General features: G+C 39.8%; 1 protein-coding gene and 1 pseudogene across 3 annotated transcripts; one reads left to right on the top strand and one right to left on the bottom strand.

Moving 5' to 3' along the window:
- Positions 1–2,192: 2,192 nt before the first annotated feature.
- On the bottom strand, positions 2,193–4,198 carry LOC124989439 (pseudouridylate synthase 7 homolog-like protein; annotated as a pseudogene).
- A 3,016-nt stretch (positions 4,199–7,214) lies between these two features.
- Positions 7,215–19,166, top strand: LOC124989630 (serpin B9-like). 3 transcript variants are annotated; one of them, XM_047559529.1, is made up of 8 exons: positions 7,215–7,321; positions 7,504–7,625; positions 9,199–9,376; positions 13,328–13,465; positions 13,999–14,116; positions 15,457–15,599; positions 16,476–16,631; positions 17,443–19,164. In XM_047559529.1, the coding sequence occupies exons 3-8, from the start codon at positions 9,209–9,211 to the stop codon at positions 17,845–17,847; spliced, it is 1,128 nt and encodes a 375-aa protein (XP_047415485.1). In that variant the 5' UTR covers positions 7,215–7,321; positions 7,504–7,625; positions 9,199–9,208; the 3' UTR covers positions 17,848–19,164. The 3 variants fall into 3 exon arrangements, with proteins under 3 accessions (XP_047415485.1, XP_047415486.1, XP_047415487.1); XM_047559530.1 differs by having other exon boundaries at positions 7,246–7,266; XM_047559531.1 differs by lacking the exons at positions 7,215–7,321; positions 7,504–7,625; positions 9,199–9,376 and adding an exon at positions 12,476–12,745 and having other exon boundaries at positions 17,443–19,166.
- The last annotated feature ends 502 nt before the right edge of the window (positions 19,167–19,668 follow it).

The raw sequence follows: 19,668 nt of genomic DNA, 5'->3' as shown, positions 1-19,668 counted from the left end.
TGAAATAAATTAAGCAATCCTTCTTTCATTCGTGGCTAAAGTATTTACTAATAAATAAGGTATTTAAAATTACAGTGCCATCTAGAGGCAAAGAAAATAAAGATGGCAAATTTTATTCCTTTTATATTTTCTAATAGCTACTCAACATTTGCAAGAAAAATAGGATTTTAGTAATGTATATAACTCATTTTCTAATTACATGTATAGGATTTAATTTATCCTATGAAATAAAGTTAAAACATTTTTTCCTAGCTCAGTTGGTAGAGTACTTGCCTTGCACACCCAAGGCCCTGGGTTCTAATCTCCAGCAACATAAAACAAAAAATAAAAAAATCTTACTACCTGAAGAACATTACTGCATTCTCAATTTGATACATTAAAACTGTAAAGGCAATTAAAAAAAAGGTACTATAATATATGATTTTTTGGTTTTGAGATTTATTTATTCCCAAATTATATAATGTCAATGACGGTAGCTTTTCAGTATTTAAAAAAAAAATCAATCACTCCATCATCTTAACAGAACATTTCTTTTTTCTCTTTCAAACTTGCACCTGAAGACTTTTATTTGATAATAACTTAAGTGTCAGGCACTTCTTAAGGCTACTTTACATATTACATATATTAGTCAATACTCAGGAAATCCTCACAAAAATCCTATGTAGTAAGGAAGGTCTATATTAACATACCCATTATAAATGTTTAAACTGAAGCTCAGAAACTGAAGTAACTTGCCCAATGCTATAATTAGCAGAACCAGGGTTCACACTGGGGGAGTTTGTCTTCAATAATTGTTCTTTTAATCACCAGGCCAACTTGCCTGTCATTGGTAACAGTTGAATTCAGTGCCTTACTCCAATTGTAATACCTGTGTTCTGCTTTTAGGGGGCAATATTTTCTAATGTTACTAAGTCCTTTATCACCATTTTTAATGACTACATGTTTGCCATCAATTTGGTATATTTCATTTAACTTACATTAGTTAGTTAATGTTGGTCTTTCAAATTATTTCAAATTTCTTTTACTATACATAAAAATACTGCAACAAGCAAATTTTACATGGCACATAGATTTTTTTCTTCTTTTAAATTTTATTTTCTTATTCTAACATTCCCTAAATGGTTAGACTGACTTAAGTAGATAAAAGTGCCTTGTTATTGATATATAATGTTCCATACTGCTTTTTAGATTTCATTACGATATAATGCAATGAAAAGATCCTCGGATCTTCTCTTTTCAATTAATACATATAAGTCACCCCTTCCCCCTCCACACACAACTTAACTGATATAAAGTAGTTAAGAATGATTCATGATGTGGGACAGTAAAACCAACAAACATTAAGTTTTTCAAATGGGCAAAATGTTTTCTTCTTGTAGAACAGAAAAGTAGAAATAATTCTCTTATTTATCTTGATTCTCAAAAAGAATCAATAACATATACAAAATCACTGGTAAATTATCAGAGCAGGATCTGAGTACAGATCTGATTCTAAAGTCTGTGTTTTAGATAATAATCCAAAAAGTTAGGGGTCAATATACATTGAGATATAAAAATTATATGAAAGTGTTCATTTCAAGCTTGGTCAAAGATTATCTCATAAAAGGGTAATAACTAACCTGGATTAGATATTATAAAGAAGGATAATATTTTCCTCATATGTAGTTATGAGCAGTAATTTCAAAAAGAGGAAATGATGATATTATTAATTAGCAAAATGCTTCTTTTGTTTCTCTCCAACCAAAAATGATTTCTTTTTGCAACCTAGTTTTACCTACTTTCTAAGCAAGAAGTTAGAGGATATGAATACTATTTCACAATATTTTTCTTAAGTGTTAGCTTGCAGTGGTATACATTCCTAATAGTTTAAAAAATTGGAACTTTTATGACATAGAATAAATTCACTGAAGCATGATAAAATAGAAAAACATAGGCTTTCACATAGATCTTTAATTCAAACCTCTACACTTACTTGCTATATGTCCCCTGGAACTTTAAAGCATCCGATTCCAACTTCTCAGGATGTTGTGAAATTTAAAGGAGATGACAATCATGGAGCTCCTAGAACATGGTAGATACTCAAGAAATATTAGCTCCCTTTCCTTCAGAGTGACACACGCGCACACACACACACACACACATATATATATATCAAGGATATCAGTTTTAAATGTCATGCTTCATTTTTTCCCTCAAACTGTGGCATAACATGAAGTGTCAAGATCAAAAGAGATCAAAAGAGATAAAGTTGATTCATCAATGTGGGAACCTTCCATTTTGACATCATCATCTCCCATTAGTTGGTATGAGAGATGATGGGCATGTTTCAAAATCTGTCTTTGGCATCCTAGTATGTTCGATTTCAGATTAGGAACTTTAAACCTATGTGTTTGTAGTCTATTTTTGCTAAGTATTTCTGGTACCACTGCCCTCATTGGTTCTTTGGATACTGAATATTATATCCAAGTACTGGAAGAACCAACTGGTTTATTGCATATGTTTTAGCTGATTCTTCTTTGATTATCAGATGATAATCTGGTAATACTCATCAACATCTTTATCCAAACAGACCAAATCACCCTCCACTACTTTTGATCCATAGTCGGTAAGACACTGCCTCATTCCAAATTTTGGTGCTATGTGCATGAACATAGAATATGTGCATGGAATGGGGAAAAGAGAACCTTGCCTGGATACAACCCTCCTCTGTCAGGCCTAAGGGACGTAATGACTCCAATACTCTCTTCAAATCTAGGCATCAAGGAAAGTGTGCCTTTAGCATCCTCACTTTTAAGAAAATATTTCTTAAAATATTCCTGTATTTACAGGATCATTCAGGTCTTCTGGAGTAAGAAATAATTTTACGGCCTTCACCATTTCATTCTTCAGCAAAGCCAATCCAATTTGGTCTGTATGAACTTCCCAAATCTCTGCGGTCCATAGTAATTCACAAGACCTTTATTCTTAACATTTTCTGTGGTCTCCAAAATTCTCTCTCTAAGATTTGCAGAATCATTTATTTGATTTTGTAAATTTCTGATGGCAATATCAAAGTGATTCCCTTTGAGTTGTTCAAGTCTAAGAAAACTGCCTGCAGATTGAATATTAAACACACTCATTCTTTTCAATTTCTTTTTCAATATTTTTCAATCTCTCTGGAGTCACTTTTCTAACAATCATCGCTTGATGGGTGATGACTTTCTTGTCTTTAAGGCCTACATAACTAAAATCCGAAGAAATCACACCAAGTTTGATAGTTAAAAAAACCAGTGCTTCGAACATCTCAAGATTTTCCTTTCATAGTGTAAAAACCATATATATAACTTTCCTTTCCTGGCATTCAAGAAGAGACCTTTTCCTGTGCTGTGTTTTTTCCCAAAATCTTACTGTTCTCACTATATTTGGATCACCATCACTGTAATTCTCTTCAGGAAAACATTTAGTTTCCACAAGGTTTCCAAACTTCTTGTTGACAAAATGGTGGACAGCTTTTCTGTGGTCTTCTTTTGTATCAGGTTTATAAGGTAAATTTGGAATTTTCTTTCTTTGCATCCAAATATTTTTAAAAGACAAGTACTTCTTCTTTAGATACCAAATGGGAAAGTTCTTTATACTCAAGATTTGGTTTTATAACAATTTCCCTGTGTTTTCCTACAGTTACTAAGAAAGGAAATTTCTGCCTAATAGCACTGTTTAAAATAACCCGTTTGGTTTTTGTCACGGATTCTGCCTAGTGAGAATTCTGGAGATGGCCCAATTAGCTCAGTTTTTGAATTCCACTTCTCTTTTATATCACAGGCAAACTGATTCAGTAATTCTTTTTTTTTTTTTTTTTCATGTAAAAAGAAGTTTAATACGTCAGCTTTTTCTTCTTCAAACTTGGAAGTACTGTCACTGATGGTATCTTCTTTTTCTGAATGAGACCGATGATTTTGGTCACCATCAGAGTACGTAGCCAAAGTATTAAGTTCTTGGTAACTTCCATCTTTGAAGAACAAAGTTTGAAAATCTAGTTTTGGCTTTTTGGCAAAATTATTCAGCTCAGTTATTTTACCAGTCCCATTAGTTGGTTCATCAATGACTTGTTCATCTATCTCAAAGTCACCTGGTGAGCTTTTTACAGTACCCTGAATCCAACATGATCATTGATGAAACACAAACCTTTAAACCTGATTCTATAATCTGTATCCTCTTCCATTCTTAAGTAATAATGCCTCCAAAAATCCCAATTCCTTGCAGATCATGTTATCAGACATTACCATCTGCTGCCATCCTCTCTCTCCTGAAGACTTTATGGAGCACCTGATAACTTCTGGAGCACCATCTTCTTACCCAGCATACCCTCATGATCACTTAGTCATGGACACATACACAGTCCCCACGTGGTGCCAGAGCTTGCCCTGGTGTATGTCCAGGTGAAAGCATTCCTCTCTGCCTCCTTGTTTCTGGACCTGTAATAATTTGCATTGCATGGGACTCTGCCATCAAGTAGGCCATGACCAGATAAGAACCCTGACCCTGAACCAGAACTATGGCCAAAATAAACCTCTTTTTTAAAAATAATGAACCCAATCTGTGGCATTGTGTTATTAGCAACAGAAAACGAACTAAGACATGGCACTTAGTTTAACTGGTGCAGAGGCACCTGAATGCTTCAAACATCAGACCATTATTAATCTTGGGGACACAGGTTGGACCATGAGGGAAGAAAAGACCTGGGGTAGGTTTATTTTGTCTATATAGACAAGTTTTTTTGTCTTCTTGTTTGATTGAGTCTATAAGCAGAATGCAATTTTTTTCTTGACAGATAATCTTGAAAATATGGGGAAAAATATGCAGCAGTTATTTTTTTCTTTGTTGGTTTAGCTTGAAACTATCAGTTCAACTCTGACCTTTTCTTTCCCTCCATGCTGCCAGTGGCTTAATTTAGGCATCTCAGAATATTATTTCTCTTATAAATAGTATGGTATGGTATTTATCTTTGCGATGGTGTTATTTTCATTTGTTTATTTATTTGCTTATGTATTTATTTTGAGGTACCAGGGATTGAAGCCAGGAGACCTTAATCACTGAGTCACATCCCTAGCCCTTTTTATTTTTTATTGAGAAAGGGTCTCACTGAGTTGCTGAGTCTGGCTTTGAACTCTAGATCCTCTTGCCTCTGCTTTCCTAGCTGCTGGGATTACAGGCATATGCGAAGGAATAAAGGTGTTATTAAAAAAACAAAAGGTTGTGAATGCAACATTTAAAGAAGACTTCACTCTCAGGGTCATGCAAATGCAGAGTTGGCACCTGTAAGGGTTAATTTGAATTGTTGACTTGATTGGATTAAGAGATGCCCATGATTAAGAGGCTTCTGGGTGTGTCCATGAGGATGTGTCTAGAAACGATTGGAATGTGGGATAGTGAACTGAAGTGAGGCCCTCCCTAAGCATGGGCAGCACTGCCCAATAGGATGGAATAAAAGTTGGAAGAACAAGCAAGCAGATGCAGATGCAAGCTCTGCTCTTCTTGAATGGATTCTTGATCACTGCTTTGATTGTCTCAGGATATCAGACTCTTACTTCTTCATTATTCTAAGAGTGAGCTCGGCCACTGATTCTCTAGGTGGTTTCCAGAAGCCTTGGTCTCAGACTAGGGTAGCACTGTTGAGCTTTCTTGTTCCAGGGCTTCTGCATTTTAGACTGTGCAGCTGCTATTTCTTCCAGCTCTCCGGCTGCAGATGGCCATTGTGTAAGCCAATCAAATAAATCCTTTTTATAATCATACTTCCTGTTGATTCTGTTCCTCTAGAGAACCCTGGCTAATACAGCACCTAAGTGTACCTCTTAAATGTTTTGAGGTAAACATCTGTCTTGCCTCACCCTAATCAGGCCCTCAGGAGAAAACCCTAATTTTCATTAACTTGAAACAGGAGGGGCAATCTGCTCATGGACAAGCTTCTGGGAAAGGCTCCCTGCTTCAGAGGAGAAGTCATTTGTTCTGTTCTGTTCCTGGGGACAACAACATGTCAACCTGAAATACTTACACTTGCTTCCAGCCTCAGGATGAAGCTGGTACAAAGGGGCAGGGAAGAGTGTGGCTCTTGGATGACATGAACTACTGAATCAACTTGCTTGAAGTGGTCCCTGCCTCCGCACCCCTGACGGACACAAGGCAGGTCCTGAGCCATTTGACTCAGTTTCTGTTTCTGTCACATTGCCAAAGGAGAGTAGGACTTCTTATACACCAGTAGCACGGGCTGAGCACCAGAGGTGGGAAAAGAGCCTAGCTGCTAAGATTTAGGACACCTGTGTTGTCTGGGAGGGTCCTGGACTAGTACTCATTGGTGGGGGAGGGGCTGGAACAAACAGTTTTTAACAACATTTTAAAAAATAATTATGAGTGCATAGTAATTATACAGAACAATGGGTTTCACTGTGGCAATGTCCTACAAGCACATGAAGCACTTTGATTAGATCCACCCTACCTCTTACACTCTCTTGTCCCCCCATGCCCTTTCCCTGGTCCTACTCCCCTTCCCTATTAGTCTCTCTTCTATTTTGATGCCATTTTTTATTAACCCCTGGATTTCATATATGAGAGAAAACAAGTGATATTTGTTTTTCTGAGATTTATTTATTTTGCTTAAAATGATGATCACCAGCTTCATCCATTTTCCTGCAATTAGCTTGTTTTGTTCTTTATGACTGAATAAACTCGGACATACATATATGCCTATATGTGAATATATATACACATATATAATATTTTCTTTATCCATTCAACTGCTAACAGGCACCTAGGCTGATGCCCTAACTTGGCTTTTGTGAATGGTGCTGAGATAAACATGGGTATGCAGGTATCTCTTGTACTATGCTGCCTTTGACTCCTTTGGTTATACACAGAGACGAGGGGTATAACTGGATCATACAGTAGTACTACTTTTAGTTTCTGAGGAACCTCCCCACCCTGTCCATTGTGATGGAACTAATTTACATTCCCAACACCAGCCTGTAAGGGGAACAAACACAGTGCATCTCGCTGAATCCCTCCTTTGTGTAAGGTTCAGAATACAGACTTAACAGGACTTTCCTTCCCTAAAACCCCAGCATGTCATTCTGCCTTTGCTTTTTGGAAGCAGGAAAGCCCAGAGTTGTAGGTTCTGTGCCCTTCCGTGGCCCCCATTGTGTTTTTTCCAGTCAATGCCCCGGGGAACCTTGCAGCCTGCCTTTGGTTGTCAGTCTCAGGGCGCTTTCGGTTTCAGAATCCTGTAAAGAGCATGAGGTACGCGACTCCAGCCCCATCCCTGGCATACGGTTTCCTGTTCCAGGGGATACCGGTGGGTGACAGAGTCGGTGGGGGGGAGGGGGCGTGCCTTAGTGACCCCTCCCTGGGCAAGGAGCAAATCCTAGGCTGGCTGTGACCCAGGTCATCCTGGGCGACTTCTCTAGGGAAGCATGCTGCGGGCTGAAGACAGAAATTCCCCGCGGCTAAAAGGGGCTGATAAACGGTCTCTCCTAGAGCTGAAGCCCCAGACTGAACCCAAGAGACGCACACCTGCAGGCGCCTGGTCCTGTCTTTGGAAGTCTGTGCCAGGCTAGCAGCACTGAGACCTGAGGCAGCGGCGGTGCGGAGGTTGGCAGGTGAGGGCATCTCTCCACAGGGCCGGGTGTGGCAGGGGAGCAGGAGAGGAAAGTTTTGGAACTCTATGACCGCCAATGGGAGGTGGGATGCAAGGATGAGAGAGTGGGTTAAATAAACAAGAGAACCCCAGAAGGCGGTGCCATTCTGTGTTTACAGAAATAGCTTCTTGGGTGATCACAGCTGTCAGTGGCGCAGCTGGATCTCCCTTGGGGATGGTCCCAGAGAAGGGAAGCTTGATTCCCACAAGACGAAGATGCTATGCAGCCTGGTAGCTCTGCTGGCCTCTTGCTTGCCACTTCCCTACCTCCTGTTGGCCCTGACCCTCACCCTGGAGAGTGTTCATGCTCCAACACCACTCCCATTTACTGACCCTATTTGCTCACCTCTCCTGTCTTCTCAGGGAGTCACAACGTGACTTCTGCCTTACATCTTCCTGTCTCCAGTTCAAAATCAGAGCACCTTAATTCATTTGAGATTTTCCTCTAATTTGCCCCTAATTGATGGATTCTTGCTTTTTCCTGAGAATGCGCCAAGGTGCTTAGAATCAGGATGCCAGGCACCTTTCCTGCAGAGAGCAGTCAGTCTAGTGGGTCCAATAATAGATGAGGCAGGGAATTACAAGGAGTAATGAGTAAGGGTCAGGGGAGGAGGGGGATCCAGAGTAGGACATCAGAGGCCTCCTGGTGGTGACTGAGGAGGGAAGTGAGTGATTTGAGGCTGGTGATAGGGATGGAGTAGGGAGCATATTAATTTGGATAACAATGTTTGAAAGGCTCAGAGGTGATGGGAGATATTAGGGTGGGTAGAGGTGGAGGCTGTGAGAGGGGGAGGCTACAGCAGGGGATGGGGCCAGGCAGATGGGAAGCCATTTACGAAAGGCAGTTTTGAGCTTTTCCCCAGGGCCATGGGGGTTTTCAGAGAGGGGTCATAAGATCAAGAGAGCACTTCTCTCTCAAGATGCTGTGTGTCTGTCCATCTGGAGTGCTGATGGGGGGAGCCCACGTTCTGAGGCTCCCCAGCCCCCTTGATTGCATTTTACTGAGCAGGGACTGATTGTAATGGGGACACAGGGACAGGGAGGTCAGAGGCTCTGGAGAGGAGCCAAGTGGTTGGAATAGGCACAGGTCACAGGGAATGGAGTATGGAGAGGGGTAGGAAGATTTGGGAGGGGGCTGAAGGCAGGCTTGGACAATAGGTTTAGGGGGACCTGGGAGAAATGGAAGGAGTCAGGGAGGTTTCCCAGGGTCTAAGGTCAGCCACTGATGAGGGGGTCTCATTGTCCAGAGGTGCCCACTGGTGTTTACATTGCACCTCCTCTGGCTTCACCTACCACCTCCCTGCTCTTGCTCTGACCTGCCACCTTCTGTTCTTCTCTGCGTGCTTTTCTGCTCTTCCTTGCCCTGCCCGTGTGCTGTCCTACAGGCACCAGTCCCTCCCTCACACGCACTATCTACTCCCCTGGCTGTTGCTGGCACTAATAAGGTTCCGAGTTCTCAAGAAAAATGAAAGCAAAGCAGAGACAACACAGTGTTCTCAGCCCATTTCACTGTTTTCTTTCTTCTTGGCCCCCAGACCCTGCATCATGGATTCTCTTTCTGAAGCAAATGGCACCTTCGCCTGCCAGGTTTTGAAGATGCTATGTCAAGACAAACCTTCACAAAATGTGTTTTTTTCTCCCCTGAGCATCTCCTCTGCCCTGGCCATGGTCCTCCTGGGGGCAAAGGGGAATACCAAGGTCCAGATGGCTCAGGTAAGCTTTCCTGTCACCCAGGAGGAGGGACTGGTCTATAAGTCTTGTCTCCTGTCCCCTCCTTGAGTTTTTCCATAACTGTTAAGGAAGGAGGTGTGTGTGGACCATTTCAGGGAGGAGGGTGAAGGAGGAAGGAAGGGAGGAGGCAAGGAGTCTCCTCCAGTGAGATTTTTATTTTGTGTGTCAGGCATGGATGGGTTCCCCAATTACTCATCTGAATAATACTCACAAAAATTTGCCTCCCAATTTATTTAGAAAATGATACTCAGAACTGTGTGTGCAGCTCAGTGGTAATTCCTCTATCTAGTATGCACTGAATCACATGTAGAGATCATGGAAGCAGGAATAGCTCATTTGAACAAGCATTCAGTGAACATCTGGAAATGGTAAGAGTCAGTCTCTACCTCTGAAGGTTTTAGGGGCAGGGAAGAGACAGGAGCCTGAGAAAAAGCCTAAAAGCTTTTGGCATTGTTGAGCTCTACCCGCCTCTCACACCTTTATGATGGGAGTAGTAGGCACTGATGTTTCAGTGTGACTTTCTGTTTCCTGGGGGACCCTTTTGAATAATGAGTGTTCATTTTAATAATTTCCCACCTCTGATGAAGGAGTGAAGGTTTGTGCATAGAGGGGAAGTTCTGTCTGGTATGTCTTGGAATCTCTTTCTAGGTTTTAGGCTCACTGAGAAACCCTTTCCAAAAAAGTGTAAATTGTGAATTACCAGTTCAAAGTCAAGAAATAAGAAGCTGAGGGAAAGGTTGGTCAATGGGCATTACATATCAGTTTGATAGGAGCAGGAAGTTCTGGTGGCAGCTGCACAGGAGGGTGACTATAGAAAGGGATGATATAGTGTGTAGTTCAGTCTGTGAGTTTACCAGATATGACATGGGAGATCCACATGCCTCCAGAGTTCACCTGGATAATAGCCACATGCTCATGACACATTGCTGCTTATAACCAGGAGGGAAACTCTAAGGCTGTAGAAATATTCTTAAACATTATTTGTTTTCCTTTGTGTTATAAGGGGTAAAAGATCATTATAAAAATCTACATGACAGTAGAATGTATTTTGACATATTATACATCCATGGAGTATAACCTGTTCTAATTAGGATCCTATTTTTGTGGTTGTACATGATGTGGAGTTTCATAGGTGGTGTATTCATATATGAACATGGAAAATTTATGTCCAATTTATTCCTACTGTCTTTCCTATTCCCATCCCTCTCCCTTCCCTTCATTCCTTTTTGTCTATTCTACTGAACTACTATTCTTCCCTCCAACCACTTACTGTGGGTTAGCATCCACATATCAGAGAGAACATTCAGCCTTTATTTTTAAGGGATTGACTTATTTCACCTTGCATGATAACCTCCAGATCCATCCATTTACTGACAGTAGCCATATTATGACTGAGTAATATTCCATTGTGTACATATACCACATTTTCTTTATCCATTCATGTGTCGAAGGGCACCTGGGTTGGTTTGACAGCTTAGCTACTATGAATTGAGCTGCTATAAACATTGATATGGCCACATCACTATAATATGCTGATTTTAAGTGCTTTGCTTATACACTGTGGAATGGGATACTTGGGTCAAATGGTGGTTCCATTCCAAGTTTTCTGAGGACTCTCCATACTGCTTTCTAGAGTGGTTGTACAAATTTGAGGTCCCACCAGCAATGTATGAGAATACCTTTCCCCCTACATCCTTGCCACCATTATAAAAATCTTTAAAAAGGAAAGTAGAGAGAAAAGAAAAAGTCCCTGTGGACTCACTCTGAAGAGACAGTCATCTGAAAATGTTAATTATTTTCTTCTAGTTTCATGTCCTCTTTTGGGCTTTACATTTTACACTTGATGATCAATAGTATCTTTATTTTCATAAATGTTCTCCAATGAATGGGAGGCTTCAGTGAACTAATTCATCTAAAGCAAATGCTCAGTGAGAATTAGCTGTTACTATAATAGTGATATCATATTGTCATGTCAAATTGCTTTTAGCTTTCAGTTTCCAGTTGTGGTAAAACACACCCACATAATTTACCACCTAAACAATTTTTAAACCTACAATTCAGTGGCATTTGTTCTATTTTTGACAGATGTTCTCCTCAATAATCTATAAAATTTATGAACTGAATTTAGCTGATTTTTATATTTTTCTACAAGAGAGTGTGCATTGTAAGAGAAATATAGCTATAGAATATCAGAAAAAATTCATTTCCAAAGATCACCTAAGCCTTTAAAAATTTTTATCTTTTATTGTTTCTTCTTTGTATGTTCACATTTGGGGGGAATTTTTAAAATTAAAATATGTTTTAAATGATACATAGAAACATAAAAATTATTCATAATGTGGGGTAACTATGTGATGTTTTAAATCACGTATACATAGTGTAATGTCAAATCAGGGTAAGCAGATCTATCACCTCAAATGCTTATAATTTCTTTGAGGTGAAAGCCTAGAACATTCTTTCTTTTAATTTCAAGTATATAGTACATCATCATTCTCTATATAGGCCTAATGTACAGCAACCACAAGAACCTCTTGTTTCTAATGGTAACTCAGTGTCCACTTGCCAGCCTTTCCCCATGTTCATATCTCTGGACCACCATGTGGTAATTACACTTTGATGAAAATGATCTAGATTTCATTATTTTAACCTTTCCTGTGTACTCTCTTTTTCATTTATAACTTTCATTGTGGGTACTTTTAAATTTTTTCTTATAATAGCTGATGTCTATTTCATGTGGATATGTGTGCTTTCTTGGAAAGAACGAGTTGTTTTGGTCATAGACTACTTTATGTTTTTCTCTAAATTCCTTAGTAATTTTTTGGTACCTTTTCTAACATCATGAGTTGGAAGATTTGTTATTTCATTATTTCCTTAGAAATATGAAAACAATGCCGATTTTACTATCTTTGGTCTGGTAATATAATATGCATTTTGGTTATTTTCTAAACCATCTGTCATATATTTAGGATAGTAATTTAAATAATTATTTAAAGTCATTTATTCAAAAAGGAATTACTTATTTAGAACTTGTTAGTTATTTGGTTGTTCCTTCAGAGGAGTTGTATCTTTAGAAATTGTTTTCAAAAGTTAACCTACTAGGTTAATTTCCATGCTGTAGATTTGTTATTTGTAGTGTTATTGACTTTAAGTTTACTATATTGAGGTCCTTGAATATAAACTCTGTCAACTGTGTAATTTGTGTATTTCAGAATCAACTGAAACATTTCATCTAGGCTAGTATATGCCAATTGTTTTGAAATATTAAAGTAGATTATATTTTCTCTCTAAGGTGCTGGTTAAGAACTCATTTATTCTTGCTGCAGATATGGCTCAGTGATAGAGTACTTCCTGGTATGTAGGAGGCCCTGGGTTCAATTCCCAGCACTGCAAGAAATAAATCTTTAAAACTACGAATAAGTAAATAAGTAAAATTGTACAAAGGAAAAAAATGAAGTCATTTATACTTATTAATTATATTGCTCATTTTATACTTTCATTTCCTTTCAAAAATTATTATGATTGCATTCTGATCAATTTATTTCTTGGATTTTTAGTATTTTAACTGCACATTTTGTTGTTGCTGTTGTTGGATAAATGTTAGAGGCAAGTTTTCCTCTATCTCTGACCCAGTTATGCTGGCCATGGGATGCAGGACTCCACAGTCTCTTTTCTGAACCTCTCTTGCCCCTTTCACTTTTTTCTCTCATGCCTCTATAAACTATGCAGAGAGCTCGGTGCAGGTGCAAGAACCATGTCTTTCACTCACCAGTTTCCTGGCCCCTCTCTCCACCCACCCCACCAGTGTCACTTCTCAATTAGAAACAACTTCCTCTCAAAGGATAATTTTATGGACTATTTGAGAAAAAAACTGCTTGCAAATTCTTGTTGAGACCAGGATCAAAACTGAGAGAGTTTTATTGCTTTCCTTCACAGGCCATGTCTTTAAACACAGAGGAGGACATCCATAAGGGCTTCCAGATGCTTCTCACCCAAGTGAACAAGCCTAGCTCACGGTACTTGCTTAGAACAGCCAACAGGCTCTTTGGAGAGAAGACCTGTGATTTCCTGTCAGTAAGTGGAATCAGTAGAACAATAAATGTCCTATTTAAACTACCTGGTGATATCCACTGTGGAAGAAAGACCCGAGAGACCAGGCATGATGGCACACTTGGGAAAGATTAGTGATAACCATATGCCTCATGTGCTCAAGGAATTTGCCTAAAGTACTCAAGGCCCTGGGCTCAAGCCCCAGCACTACAAAAACAGGCAAATTAATGAGCAGAACCCTAGAGAACTTGAGAAACATATGGCAAACTTTTTATAAAGACCCCAATTTTATGATCATACCTTGTATTATTTCAGATTAGATCGTATCTAAAATTTCATGTCATTTCATTCATTCACCTCTGGTTATTCAGGAAGTAGGACATACCTCCTTACAAACTCAGATATTTTGTCAACTAGTAGCTTAAGATTTGATCATGTTTATGAGATATTGTGTTCTCTTTAATCAAAAAAGCATCTAGCTAGCATGCAGAGTGTCTGGAAGCTCACAGACATTTTATTTAGCAACATGGCCTCACTGAACCCTTTTCTCTCCAAAGACATTTAAGGAGTCCTGTCTTCAGTTCTACCATGCGGAGCTGGAGCTACTGTCCTTTTCCAAAGCTGCAGAGGAGTCCAGGAAGCATATAAACACTTGGGTCTCAAAAGAGACAAAAGGTCAGAATTATGAGTCATTCCAGTCTCCTTCCACCCCACATCCATCCTCCCCTCCCCTCTGGTCCCCCTCCTCCTCAGTGCTAATGTCACTGTTGTTGCAGAAGGTCAGAGCAAGTTTGCCTGGCTGAGCCTCATGGTGTGCTTGAACCTTAATGGGCTCACAGAAGATGTGATCAATGCTCAGGTTTTCCAAATCAGAGATTAATGGTGTCTGTTCTCCTAGGACCAGGCTGGCTGATACAAGTGTCCTATTTAATACTTTACATAGAACATACGGTTACTGGCCTGTATTATTCACATGGCAGGTGACTGTCATGTCTAGGAGAAGATCATTGACCAGATCTTCTCCAAGTCCTGCACTTGATCCTCCTCTTCCTGGGGTCATTTTGGACTTCCTCCCTGCCACCTCTCCATGTTAAGGTGACTTTTCTTACTGCCACTTTCCTAGCTCTCACTTAAGCAGCCTCATTAGACTTGAGAAGCCTAGACTTGATTACTCAACTACAGATCCTCTCTCACGGCTGATCAATTCCACAGACTGAAAACATCCTCCCTGGAGGGTTAAAACTTACTCATTTCTACTTCAGAGTGTGACATGTTGTAACCTTCATCCCCAAGTTCAATGATAGTTTGAAGTTTGAATCATTCACTTACACACCACTAGGAACATCCCTATTTCTGCTAACAAATGAGACCAAAAAAAAAAAAAAAAAAAAAAAAAAAAAATGGAGGTAGTCCTTTCCCCTATTTCTTCTTGGAACCTTTAGTGCTTGTGCCCTCTTGAGGCAGAAAATTAGCAGGGGTGCTCTTAGTTCCTTGGAAAGGTACCCTTTGAAGCCAACGTAAGGAGGAAGTACTTTCCCCTATCCGAATCATTATCTGTTCCAGGGATACCAGGTGCCAGGAGGATGCAATAGTAATATCTCTTCCAGTAGTTTCCAGAAACTCCTCCTGTGCCCCTGGTGTGGAGCCATTCATTCTGGCTGCCTCTGGATTGTGGCCAGGTCAGTGTTAGAATTGGTCCTGATCACAGAGCCTTAGACTTGACACTGCTCTTACCTATAGCAGGTAACTTCACCAACTGGTGTCAATTTTCTATTTTGTCCCAACCTGCTTTCCTTCAGGGACTCTGAAATCTTTTACTGTCTTCAACTTGGTGACTTTTCAGTGTCTGTCATCATGAATACCACTCAGAGGTGGCATTTTTAACTTTTTGTACATAACTACCCAAACTCACCACATTCAAAATCAGAACGTTTAGATCTGCTAAGACATCATGTCATGCTTATTCACCAAAGGTCATAAAAAGCAACTGATAGAGTCTCTTCTTTTCTTGAAAGGTAAAATTCAAGAGTTGCTACCAACTAACTCGGTTGATGAGCAGGCCAGGTTGGTTCTTGTCAATGCCATCTACTTTAAAGGAATGTGGGAAGAGCCATTTGACAAAATATGCACGTGTGAAATGTCTTTTAATATAAACCAGGTAGGGAGAATATTTAAAAACAATCATGCTAGTCTGATAAATAAATTCAATAAAAAATGTTAACTTCATAAGATGTAAATGGTTAAAAATAATTTCAAACTTAACATCTCTCTGAATGAATTTTAAATTTATTAGAAAAAAATCATAGGAATATTTATTTAATACTTGCTGTCTATTATGGTTATATCCTATTATATCTATTTCTGATTAAGTCTCATACATTTATTGGTTTAACCTCATTCTGGAAACAAAGATTTTCCAGTAGATACAAGGTGACTAGATTGAAAGCAAAACTATATATATATGTGTGTGTGTGTGTGTGTGTGTGTGTGTGTGTGTATCTGTGAAACCACAGGCAGTATACAAAGAAGGAATTTGATAACACCTTTTTTTAATAAGAGTTTTGTTTTGTTTTCTTCTTATGATTTTGCAGTACTAGTGATCAACCACAGGGCTTGTGCATGTTGAGCAACAAGGCTAAAGGACTGGACTACACCCCATTCTTTTAATCAATTATTTTAAAAATTAAAAGAAGCTTTCATTTGAATTGTTGTTAATAATAACTTCTCATATTGATTCAGCATCTGCTGAATTCAGCTACCATTAAAAATGAGTGACAAAGGCCTTAGTCAACTGTGAGGTATAACTTTAATTAAAACAAATATTAGAATAGTTTGCCAAATTCCCTAATCCCTTAAAATACAATTTAATGCAATAAGGAAGCTGTATGCATGAAACTTCTCCCCATCTATATAAGGCATGTTTTAGATATCTGTTTATTAATTTGTGCAGTGCTGGACCACAGCAGAGTTGAAACTTTTCTTGCCCCTTTTCAAACTGTTTTAAATTCTGTGCTCCTCTGGTCATTCCTGTCAGAAGGAGGAAAGGTCAGTGCAGATGATGTGTCAGGAAGCCAAGTTTAACTTCGCCTACATCAGCGAGACCCAGACACAGGTGTTGGAGCTGCCCTATGCTGGTAAGGAGCTGAGCATGATCATTCTGCTCCCAGATGAGGAAGTGGACCTCAGCTTGGTGAGTCAGAGGGCTTGCTGTCCTTTCAGGGCTGGGGAGATAGCTCAGTTGGTAGAGTGCTTGCCTTGCAAGCACAGGACCCTGGGTTCAATCCCCAGCACCGCCAAAAAAAAAAACCAAAAAACAAAAAACAGGGCTTGAAGACCTTTGAACTCAGAATTTCTGTGGGAAAATCAGTGACACCCTGTGCCTTTTCACCAGATCTCAAACCCATCAGCCCAAATGGTCTGTCCATCCCTGTCCTTGCTTCTTTGTGGTATTCACAGAGTCACCCATCCTCTCAATGGTGGGCAGTACACTGTGATGACCTAAAGGGCCTCTGTGAGCAGAGCAGTCCCCATGGGCTCTCCCTCTGTCCAACTCTCTATCTGTGATGACCAGTTTCTACACACAGTGCCAAATCCCACCTTACCCAGATGCCCTCTCCTGCAGTGGCTCACACTGGGACCCCTTTTTTTTCTAGCCTTTTTTTTCTTACCAGCAATGGTTTGTGGTCTTCAAAATGAAGCTTCATTCAAAACAACAAATACCACTAGAAAAGCCCCATCTACTGGGCATGGACACTTGTCAGAATAAAACATGTCTCCATAGTGGATGGACAAGGAGAGGACATCCATAGTCCTCCTGCAGGGAAGTCACATATGGGATATCTCGAGGGGTGATGGACAAGTCAGAGCCCCCAAAGCTTCCTGGCATATGAAGGAGCTGCCCATGCCGTGTGGACAGTCAACATGAATTGTTCATGAAAATGTCTGTGTGCTCACAGATGGCACTGAAGTCTGAATGTGAACTTGTGATTCTGGTCTTTCAGGTGGAAAATAACCTTACTTTTGAGAAATTCATGGCCTGGACCAAGCCAACCTTCATGCAGACTATTGAAGTTGAAGTTTTCCTTCCAAGGTTTAAACTGCAGGAGAATTATGACATGGAGTCTGTGCTTCAGCGTTTGGGAATAGTTGATGCCTTTCGACAGGGCCAGGCTGACCTGTCTGCAATGTCAACTGAGACAGACCTGTGTGTGTCCAAGGTTGTGCACAAGAGCGTCTTGGAGGTGAATGAAGAAGGCACTGAGGCTGTGGCGGCCTCAGCCGTAGCAATTGTGGACTATTGCTCAGAATCTTCACCAAGGTTCTGTGCTGACCACCCCTTCCTTTTCTTCATCAGGCATAACAAAACCAACACAATTCTGTTCTGTGGCAGGTTCTCATCTCCCTAAAGGTGTACTTCCTGTACATGGAGAGTTTCCCTCTTTCAGTGTCCCCAGATTTCCTCTGTATTTCCATGAGCATGGGCCTATAGGTGAACACCAAGTGCAAAGATGAGGGTAGGGTCCTAAACCTTCTGAACAACTGCTACTGAGCCAGGATCATGGAAAATAGGCTGTCCTGATTCCCTTTTGTATTTAGGATGCAGGCAGTACAGATGCCACAGGATAGCTTGCAAAGTTTCCCAAGATGGCTCCCAACATATTTCCCACTCATTCCACATGCAATTCATGCTACTTACACTGTGCTTCCCTGGTACCTCAAATTTTGTCACACATGTGCCTTAAACTGATGCCTCAACAATAATAAAAGCCGCTATATACTGTTACTTTTATTCTAGTTAAAAAAAACTTTAACACACATTTTAGTTTTATCCTTCTTTGGTATTTAGCACTCACCAGGTATATGCTAAGCACTGCACTGAGACTCGGGACACAATGTTCCTTGGACACCTGCTCTTTTATGTGTGTTCCCAATTTACATAGTATTTATGTCAACCTGACTGGATGGTTGAATAGCTTTGAACTGACCATGTGATTCACTCTCAGCATGATGCCTTGTGTAGCATCACCTCCAACCCCAACAGTTAAATACCCTTCAGCCCTTAAAGTTCAGTTCAGATGTCATTTTCTTCAAGACATTTTCTTAGTCTTCATAAATATCATATATCTTTGAGCTTTCACAGTAACCACCCATGGGAGTTGCAGTGTTTATTTATGAAATGCCTGTATTCTTAGTCCTCTGACTAAAGTCTCCAGGGGTTGTGATTATATCCTGCATGTGTTCATGCTACTTATAGTGCAATAATAAATAATTTGATCATATAAGACCTCTGTAGCACTTTTTAGAGGCTGAATATCACTAACTTTATTGTTCCTTTTAGATGTTTTTATCCCAAAGACATTCACATTTACAGAGGCCAGTGCCATCTAATACATTGTGCAAAGATGTTGTGCAATCACGAGTTTTACTGTGTCCCCCAAAGTTTTCCCTGCCTCAAAGAAAATCCCATATCCACTAATCAGTGAATACTCATTCCTCCCTCCATCCAGCCACTGGAAACCATGAATCTGCTTTGTGTCCATAGATTCACCTGTTCTGCATATTTCTTATAAATTGAATCATATATATTTTTTTGTGTTGTCTTCTTCACTTAGTGTGATGTGTTCTAGGTTGATTCATAGCATGTATCTATATTTTATTCCTTTTAATGACTGAATATTATTCAATTACCTGAATGTGACACTATTGTTTTATTCACTCATCAAGCGATGGGAGTTTGGATTTTTACCCCCTTGTGGTTATTTTTTTTAAATTTATTTTTATTGTAAACAAATGGGATACATCTTGTTTCTCTTGTTTCTCTGTACATGAAGTAGAGGCATACCATTTGTATAATCATACATTTACCTAGGGTAATATTTTGATTCATTCTGTTATTTTTTTCCTCCCCCCCAACCCCTCCCACCCCTCTTTTCCCTCTACACAGTACCTCCTTCCTCCATTTTTGCCCCCCTCCCTACTATGAAAGTGCATGTATGCAAATTTGCTTGAATACCTATTTGTTTTAGTCAGCTATTTTGTTGCTGTGACTCAAAGATCTGACCAGAACAACTTTAGGAGGAAAAGTTTATTTGGGGGTTCATGGTTCCAGGGTTCTTAGTCCATAGAAGGAGGGCTCCATTCCTCCAGTGTCAAGGTAACATTGAACATCATGGCGGAAAGAGGGTGGTGGAGGGAAGCAGCTTACATCAAGTTGATCAGGAAGAAGA

This window comes from Sciurus carolinensis, chromosome 7, assembly GCF_902686445.1.
Source record: "Sciurus carolinensis chromosome 7, mSciCar1.2, whole genome shotgun sequence".
Lineage (NCBI taxonomy): Eukaryota > Metazoa > Chordata > Mammalia > Rodentia > Sciuridae > Sciurus > Sciurus carolinensis.
This window is presented reverse-complemented; position numbering and strand designations above follow the sequence as displayed.

What these genes read in the sequence shown, in the direction of transcription:
- LOC124989630 (XM_047559529.1), top strand. Translation starts at nt 9,209, where the DNA reads ATGGATTCTCTTTCTGAAGCAAATGGCACCTTCGCCTGCCAGGTTTTG. An exon ending in CCAAGGTCCAGATGGCTCAG is followed by an intron (nt 9,377 to 13,327) that starts GTAAGCTTTCCT and finishes TTTCCTTCACAG; the next exon opens with GCCATGTCTTTAAACACAGA. An exon ending in AGACCTGTGATTTCCTGTCA is followed by an intron (nt 13,466 to 13,998) that starts GTAAGTGGAATC and finishes TTCTCTCCAAAG; the next exon opens with ACATTTAAGGAGTCCTGTCT.